Raw genomic sequence first — 9,515 nt, forward strand, 5'->3', positions numbered from 1 at the left:
CCTGCTTTGCTGTTGGTGTTGACTCTTAAAGAAATTCAGGATTGGATTATAACTATACCAGGGGTAGGCAACCTTGGCTCTTTTATGACTTGTGGACTTCAATTACCAGAATTCCTAAGCCAGCCACGCTGAGGGAAAAGGGAGAGATTTCCAAGCTGAGCCATGCTGGCTCAGGAATTCTGGGAGTTGAAGTCCACGAGTCATAAAAGAGCCAAGGTTGCCTACCCCTGGCCTATACCATTGCCTGTTGTAAGTATTCTCTGCTGACTTCTTGCATTGGGCCATTTGGCTATACCTCTCATCCCAGTGGGTGAGCAGTTAATGAATTAGGAATTCCTACTGACTCACATCTTGCTTGTGGTTCCCACAGGCACCTAGACAGCCTACTTGTTGGAACATTTACTAATTCCATGGGAATTATTTTATGTAATATTTCCCGTATTTGCAAACCTATATACAAATTATTCAAGATATATCTTTTTTTTACAACTGAAATGTACTTCCAAAAAGATGTCCTGCGTACATTAGTAAGTCAATTTACAGATGTAGGAGAGGCAATGTTAAAAAGTGCTTTAGCAAAGAGTATCAAAAATATTTAAGAAACTGATCTCTCATTCAATCAAAAATATAACTGAGTTCAAAAGACCCAGATAAAATTACTTTTAGTTGGAACATATCATTGCAAGATCCTAATATAGGTTATCCTTTTTAATTCTCTTTAAATGAAAACAGAAATCATAAAAATGTTAACAATATATAAAACAATAGCAAGGACATTATATAATTCAAATACAAGACATTTTGCAGTGATATTGTACATAAGCAACAGCAAAATATTTCAGGGAATTATTTTTGAAGATACCCAATGTTTTGTAAACCGAGTAGCTTTTTCTTTTTTTACTTTACCTAGGGAACAAGAAAACAAACAATTAGTTTAAAACAGAATTCAATAATAGTAAAATTGTTACTGTAGGTTCCATAAAAGCTTGGATTTGCCACTGCTTGAGCATCCCATTTAAGAAAACATTTTTCATTCACTCTGGACAGAATCGATACAAAACAACTAAAAGTACACGTCTACAGCATATACAGCATTCGTGAACAATTTGGTTGGGATTGCCATTATGCTCATTTTATGGTAATCAAGCAGAAAGGGGGGAAAGTCTTCCTTCCATCTCCGGAATTTGAGATTGTTTTCTGTACCTTTCTGTAATGTCATGGATTTGGTGGCCCAGAGAGACAAAAGTACCTTGCCTCTTTTATTCCTCACCTGGTATCCAGGCGATGAATCAGGCATCTACTAATATCAGAACTCACTCTACACTCTTATAGGAATAAATACAAAAGTGTGTATTGTTCCTGGGAAGCCTTTACAGGATTTGCAAACTAAAAAGGTTTTTCATTCAGGTCTTCGACCCTTCACAAACTCACATGGCCTTATATATAAATTACAATTCTCAAATTAACACATCTATTTAATCTTCCTGGAAAAAACACTGAAGCAATTTGATATCTGCTACTTTCTGCATTTTTTCCCCTTTCACTTTCCATGGAAACCTACATCCTGGAATCTCCTGATGGTCTCGACTCCAACTGTTATCAGGTCAAACCCTGTTTGCTTTTTAAAATGAACTAAAATTGACTATATGTGCTGTCACATGTCCCTGTTCAAGACCACAGGTGCTTTGAATGGTAAGACACATCTTGAATATGCTCAGAAGTAAACAGCTCTTAAATTACATGGACAGCTTTATCATCCAATTTCACATTCAGGCTTCTTAATCATACTCCAAGGATATAAATGTCTCTCATGTTACAGACATCTTTAGCTACTTGTGCTTGTATTATACCTTACTATATTTTTGTTCTTCACATGTGGGAGTATATAGAAAATTACCATTTTGATAGAAGTCCTTCAAAATGACTAGAGCAGTTATTTTGGACCAGAGTTTCACTTTTAGTATATGTTCCTCAGTTAAAAGAAGAACGGGCATACAATGCAAAACCTGAGGTTAAAATACTGAAGTCAATAAAAGCACAATCACTACAAAAGCTCTTTTAAATTGCTGCTATAAGACACATAAAGGAATATCATCTTACCCCAAGATTTATTCACAAACTGGATCGCAGCTTTTTTAACCGTATTTTTCTTGCTTTCAACAGAAAAATATTGATTTGCTGGAATAACAAGAGGGATTTAACTGAATTATAATTATCACACAATCAGTATATTTTGTAAGTTCATTATGCAAAGCTCCTTTACCAGTAGTTCGATTGCAGCTTGCTCCATAAAGCTGTCTTTGTATAAAGTCTTTGGCTTCTTGTTGCTGTTGATTAGTTAGCTCCTGGTCTTTTAACCGTACAGCCATGTAATTTGGGGGGCATCTAATGATAAAGAAACAGTTAACATATTTACTGCCTTGGTTTTCTACTTCATTTTACAGAATCAAAAACACGTTCCCTATTTTTTTGCCACATTTGACCAAATAAAGCAATAACATGCAAACAAGGTAGCATCTAAATATATTTCAATTACGTATTTACATGGTTATACTCCCTCACTCTCATGACTCTGGGCAGGACTGTTCCAACTCCCAAGACTTTGGGCAGGTTTACAATAAAATAAGAATAGTAGATACCGGTAGGTAGATATGGCTCATTTAGGTTCAGATTAAGCAGTTTAATTTGAAGAATTGCTAGTTGCAGCATGAAGTAAGACTAAACTCAAGCTTATCAAGAGTTTTGCTGTTTCAGATATTTAGCTTACATACAGTGGTGCGACTTACACAGTTTGCCCTTTGTCTGCAACTGGTACCTCAGTTGGAATGGTGCATCTGAGGCCAATGATTTCCAGGATATTGACACTTTCAGGTTTACACTATTGCAAAATACCGCTTGATACAAAACGAATGTGCAATGGCAAATATACTTATTATAACATTTAAGGATCACTCTAGATCATTACAAAGCCCCACCATCCATAATATAGGCTTCTTTGCCATGCACATCAATTCTACAGCTATAGGAACAACCTTTTGAAGCTAAAACAAAGTATTTCTAAAGGTTAATGAGAATGCTGCTTTTATTTGAGAATAAATTTCATATATTCTAACCACATGAGGGAACAATAAAGAAATCAGATTTTGCAAAGATGTGAGCTTTCCTTGAAATTACTTAATAATTAAGTTCATCATCCTAAATAAGAACCACCAAGCCAGGGCTTGCTAAACCAGGGGTCCTTTTAAGTACGGAATTCTATATCCAGAATTATCCACATGCTGGTCAAGAAATTCAGAGACTTGGTCTATACATCTAGAGGGTATCCAAAATTGGGAAGGCTAATCTAAGCCATACCTTGCTGCCAAACTTTCTTCTTTTGAGTCTTTTTCTGAATCTTCTTGATTTTCAACTTCATCTTCAACATTCTGATCTATAAATCAATATATGTACTGAATTTAAAGGCCGTATGAAAGTTAATATATTTCAACACATTTTAAATCAGGATTCTAGAAACTCTTGCTTAACTTTGTCCTCTGACTTCTACAAGGATAAAAGCCAGAGTCCTTCACTTGTACTTGCTCATGGAGACAACTCTGCTAACCTAGATTTACATGATGTCCCATAGCAAATTGTTCTTAACAATCAACTTGGTTTTTATCTGAATAGAATGGGATTACAAAAATGCCAAATTAAAAAAGGTGCATAGAAGTAGTTATAGATCAATATTAAGGAACGGTAATATTTTTCTATGTAGGGTACTGTCTTATTGACTAAGGTTTTCACATCATTATTCTAACCTTTTAGAAGCATCTGTATGGGTATCAGACACGGTATTTTATGTGTTCATCTATTTCATGTATTAAATATTACTTTATATTTTTTCAAATCACTCTGCTCATTTTCTCTATTTGACACTTAGCCTGTTGTATTAGATGAAATATGGAACTCAAGACATACTTTATACTACATTCACAATATGATACAGTAGAGGTAACATAAAAAGTAGACTTTTATACATACCTTGCTCATCAGATGTTTGATTTGTGCTAATGGAAGAAAAGTTGCATAACTATTAGGAAGAGATTTCATAATCTATTTATAATAAGTTATTTACATGCAAACTATCAATACTGAGCTAACTAAAACATATTAATTTCATATGACAGACTGTAAATTCCTCATATTTTCTTTCCAGAAATTGACAGAATTTTTTGAACTGGAGGAAATCATTTCTTTCAGGTAGGTATAAAAATAGTCAAGTAATTGACTCATTAACAGAAAAAGATTTCAAGCTGTTTCTTACATCACAAGTTACTTTTAGTTTCACAAATGCCTTATATAGGTGGTCCTTGACTTACGACCACAATGGAGCCCAAAATTTCTGTTGCTAAGCAAAAAAGTGAGTCTTGCCCCATTTTACAACTTTTCTTGCCACAGTTGTTAAGTGAATTTCTGCAGTTGTTTAGTAACACATAGTTGTTATGTGAATCTGGCTTCCCCATTCACTTTGCTTGTCAAAAGATCACAAAAGCTGATCATATGACCCAATTTATGCAACTATCATAAATAGGAAATAGTTGCCACCATCCAAATTTTGATCATGTGACCACAGGGATGCTGTAACAGTTGTGTGAAAAATAGTTATAGCTCACTTTTTTCAGTGCCGTTATAACTTTGAGCAATCAATAAATTGAATGATTGTAAGTCAAGGCCTACCTGTAACACAATTTGATAAACACATAGTATTGTCATTTATGGAAAAATCAAGTCTGAGAGAAATGATGGAATTAACTATTTCTCAGGACTGCAGACAAAGATAAAATGTAGCTCAAAACCTAGAATAGTCACACGTAGACCAGAACATATTTGTCTACCTTTTGGGTGTGGATGCCAATTCCTCCAAGACGTTTTCAGGAAGCAGCTTTCTTTTCTGAGAAAATAAAATTTTTCCAGTTAATACTATGTCTAGAAATTAACATAGTCCTATAATTTTTGTTAATTATAAACTGTAGATCTAGTTATTTAAGGCAAAAAATCTTATGAAAATATAGCTACATTATAACAATAATGTAATAATTAAATCAAGCACATATTGAAATGGTACTGAAACACAGTACCCTCCAGATATTTCCCACCTATAACTCCCAAAATCCTTGATCACTTCTGATGCAAGCCAAAATCTCTGCATAATGTTGCTTGTTATTGTCCCATAATTACCTACTTTCAGATGGTAATAATAGCACCAAGGGGTTTACTTTTGCAAACTGCCAGATATCCTGATAGTATAAAGTGTTTTCGTGGTGAGAAAGAAATCCCTAAGAATAGTTCATTTCTGTATGATTTACTGCATTCAGCGCATATTCTCTTGTCACTTTCATTGCTTAAAAGGGTCTTGCCCAGTCTGGTTCTCTTTGGACATTCTGAACAAAACTCATATCATCCTCAATCAAGTCCAGCTCATTTGGAGGACACATTAAGAAAGGCCACTTTAAAATACTAACTGGAACACTTGGGAGGTACAACAGCAACACTTACACAGCTTTTCATTAAGACAAATCCTTGTTCAATAATTTCAACAAGCTATTACAATTCTCACAAAATCAGGAGGCTGTATATGTAGTCAAACTGTAATGAAATTTATTCCTAGGTAGGGTGTAAATACGTCTGAACCTTTTTATGTTTAACAAAGCGTGATAAGTACAATTAGCATTTCAAACAATCTAAAGAATTATGAACATGAGAAGCAAAAATTACCTTTTGTTCCTTAAATAGTTCTTCTCTGTGTCGTCTCTTTTCTTTCAATAAGGCCTTTTCTCTAAGAAAGCAAAATAAGACATGAATGAATTTTTTAAAATATGCATTTTCTCCACAATCAAAGCTGAACGCTTTCACAAAGTGTTGCCTAAGTACAAGGTGATGTAATTAAGGGAGGTTTTTCTTTTTAAAAAAATGGCTACTGGGATGTGTCATAATGGTTACAATCTTTATTCTTGCAATACACATTATCACCCAGAACACTAACAGAATAACAGAGTTGGAAGGGATCTTGGAGGTCTTCAAATCCAACCCCCTGCTCAAGCAGGAGACCCTAAACCAGGGGTGTCAAACTGCCGGCCCACGGGCCAGACGCGTCATCCGGAAGCCATGCCCACCCCATTGCCAGCAATGGCAAAACCGTCTCAGTACGTTGCATGACGTCACATGACGTCACAAGTTTGACATGTCTGCCCTAAACCATTTCGGACAAGTGGTTGTCCAATCTTTTTTTTTAGAAAGAATCAGTGATGAAGCACCTACAACTTCTGGAGGCCAGACGTTCCTCCAATTAATTGTTTTCAATCATCCAGGTCATAGTTGTCCCAAAAATGCAACTGGACTGTCTTATTTTTCTTTGAAGATGTGTCACTTCTCATCCAAGAAGCTTCTTCAGCTCTGACTAGATGGTGGGGAATGGAAGGATTTATACTCCTTGCAGACAGCTGGCCATTTGCATTCTTTTAGAGAGTGGTTGAGGTTTATCTGTGTCATCAGGGTCCCCCGAGTTCTAGGTTGGGTCTCTCTTTTTATATGTTTCCATCCGTTACTTCCTCTCCCGCCCTCAGATGCTCTGGGACGAGAGGCAGCTTTACAATTGCTTACATAAATAACGAGGCCAAAGACTATGGTGAGTGGAGTTAAGGAAGGGAAATTCCTACGGAAAGCCTGGCCAGGAAAAAAAAGCGTTGACAATAATAATAATAATAATAATAATAATAATAATAATAATAATAATAATAATAATAATTATTATTATTATTATTATTATTATTATTTTATTTGTATACCGCCCTTCTCCCGAAGGACTCAGGGCGGTGAACAGGGCAAACATATAAAAATACAAGGATACAAATATTAAAAAAGATTAAACAAAAGATTATCCGACAAAGGGCCACTCCCGAAAAGTCGCGCTGCGTTGACTTTAAATGCAACCTCCCGCTGCCTCGGTTTGCTTTTGGCTTCTCTGCCTTGCTGTGTGCCGGGGAAGCGCCCTCAGGAGGGCGCGCAATCGGCAGGGCAGGGCGGTGAGGCCGCTCCGAAGCCGCCCTCCCCAAACTTGCCCCTGCCGCGCCGGTTCTCGCCAGGGGTGCCGGAGGGCTTGGGTGTTACCTGCGGGCGCGCTCCCCCGCCAGCCGGCGCTCCTCCGCAGCGGCCTCCCGCGCCCTCTCGAAAGTCACCTCCTCTGGGGCCTCGTCGCTTTCTTCCCCGTCGGAAGAGGCAGCGGCGGCCGCCACAGCCGCCGCTTCTCTTTCCTCCGTCGCCTTTCCTCCATCGCCCACCTCCATCTTGCTAACCTAACTTCCGGTTAACCTCGAACTCTATCGCCGGAAGCAATCGGCCTACTTCCCTTCGTGTGCCGAGGAAGGGAGCTGTTAAAAAAAAATAAATTTTAAAACGCCCGTAGGACGACCTCTTTTCTCCGTATTAGACCGTTTTTAAACAAAACCATCTCGTTGGTGGTTTGTGGAGGCAACAGAAACAATTTACAGTGTAAAATACCTGTAACTGTGCGTTAAAACTAAAGTGTTTTTATAAGGACCACGGGAAAGGGGGAAAAACCCAAAATGCAGGTTCGGACATTTTTCTTACACCAATGGAAGCGTTTTGTGCTTTCCCGCTCTTTCCAAAATGAATGGCGGGTCCGGCTCAGGCCCTTTCGGTGCGTCTGTCTGTGTGCTTTGGATGAGCGTCTTTTTTTTTCTAAATCGCCCGTCTTCATCTTGAACGGCAAACTAAAGTAGTGATAGTTGAAGTGGTAGGAAGTGTAGTCCAAAACCCGGGCTATTGTAATTGGACCGAAAAGTCGGACGACTGCTAGAGTTTGGCCGGCCAAATGTAACAACCTTCCCCAAACGCTGTGGAAAATTGTTGGCTGCTTTTCCATTAGCAGATTGGAACAGCTGGACAATTCACTAGGGTTCACAGCATCCTGGCTTCAATGTTGAAGGAAAAAAATAACTTGCACAATCTTCTACGGCCAAGCCTTTGCTCTGAGCTCTTTTCACTACCACGTTAGGGAGGCAATTGGTTTCAGTATTCTCGTGGCGAATTTAACACCCCAACAGACTACATAAAAGTTGATTTATTTTGGTCTGTGTTGCCACCTTATATTTCCTGACAGACACAGCAGTAGACAATCACAACTGCTCTGAAACCCCCACTTCTTTTATTGTAGGAGACATAGACAAGCATGAAAGGGTGCAAATCCCATTACAGATAATCCTTATTTAATGGATCAGAATTTTTTTTCTAAGCAAAGCAGTTGTTAAAATATCAAGTGATCATGCTGCTTAACAACAGTTGTGTGGCAGTGGTTAAACAAAGGCTAAGCAGTCATACAGGCAGGGATTTCTCTTTTCCTCTGCTGAACAAACTGCTTCTCCTTCAACTCCACCACCTGCTTATCTCCTCCCCATCTCTACTCTTTTGGCATCCCTGCACAGAATGGCAAAGATGAAGACATCACTGTATTCAGCCACCACCATCTACCTGCTGCTGCCTCCCTCTTTCCCCAGCTGACCATTATCTTCTTCACCTCCTGTTCACTGGACCGCCATTGGCCATCCTCAAGCCCCACAGAGCAGGGGCACTGTAACAGAATAACAGAGTAACAGTTGGAAGGGACCTTAGAGGTCTTCTAAAGCAGGATATATAATTTTGGACAAGTGATTGTCCAATCTCTTCTTAAAAACCTCCAGTGTTGGAGCACTCACAAGTTCTGCAAGCAAGTTGTTCCACTGGTTAATTGTTCTGTCAGGAAAAGAAATAAAACTGTGTTTGGCCTCTTGCAGCTCCCATCTCACCACTGTCTCCCTGGCTTGGCTGGCCTGCCTGTTTCAGCAGGCTAAGTCCACTGCCTGACTACTCTTCAGTGTTTTTATTAAGACTTAGATGAAAAGAACAGAATATTCAGCAATTTCTGGGTGAGACATTAGAATGTTTTGTGGACATAAAATTTAAAATGATCTTAGCGAAATGGGCTGAAAATAACTGACATTTCAAACATACACAATCCTTAGGAAATTAATCAAATGCACAAACATAAGACAGAGATATCTTGCTAAGTGTAGTTGTGAAAAAACTACCAATTTACTAGAGAAATGAAACGTGCATCAGGGAAAGCAATATTTCCAAATCGTATTCCAATTTGCTTTGGCCAAGGGCTCCACCTCAAGTACTGTTCCAGTTCTGAGTACTAGGATTCAGAGAAATTGGAAGAGGCTTAGAAAAGACCAGATCACAGAGTCGCTCAAAGAGTGAGATGGGCAGTCTCTAACATGATTAATAAATAAGCAAGCAAGCAGGCCTAGAAGGAAAATCCAATGAAGAAAGCTGGAAGGAGCTAAAGCCCTACGTGTTTCTTTTATACTGGAGAAAGTAAATCCGTACTCACTGCCATGAGACTTTTTAAAATCGGATCCATTTCCCAGATGTTACTTGGCTTTCATTACATGAGTTATTGTTTTTAAGCCCTTAAA

General features: G+C 38.3%; 1 protein-coding gene and 1 long non-coding RNA gene across 2 annotated transcripts; one reads left to right on the forward strand and one right to left on the reverse strand.

Annotated features, from left to right (window-relative positions):
- Window positions 1-693: 693 nt before the first annotated feature.
- NOL7 (nucleolar protein 7) lies at window positions 694-8,032 on the reverse strand. The gene is made up of 8 exons (XM_081324646.1): window positions 7,147-8,032; window positions 5,755-5,815; window positions 4,875-4,930; window positions 4,021-4,046; window positions 3,355-3,430; window positions 2,264-2,385; window positions 2,101-2,178; window positions 694-906 (listed from the first exon to the last, which is right to left on the reverse strand). The coding sequence occupies exons 1-8, from the start codon at window positions 7,320-7,322 to the stop codon at window positions 839-841; spliced, it is 663 nt and encodes a 220-aa protein (XP_081180772.1). The 5' UTR covers window positions 7,323-8,032; the 3' UTR covers window positions 694-838.
- LOC308666113 lies at window positions 2,191-8,858 on the forward strand. The gene is made up of 3 exons (XR_014026030.1): window positions 2,191-2,235; window positions 4,196-4,239; window positions 8,481-8,858. It is a non-coding gene; the product is annotated as an uncharacterized lncRNA (long non-coding RNA).
- Window positions 8,859-9,515: the final 657 nt, after the last annotated feature.

Source organism: Vipera berus (assembly GCF_964194415.1).
Source record: "Vipera berus genome assembly, chromosome: 3".
Classification (NCBI taxonomy): domain Eukaryota; kingdom Metazoa; phylum Chordata; class Lepidosauria; order Squamata; family Viperidae; genus Vipera; species Vipera berus.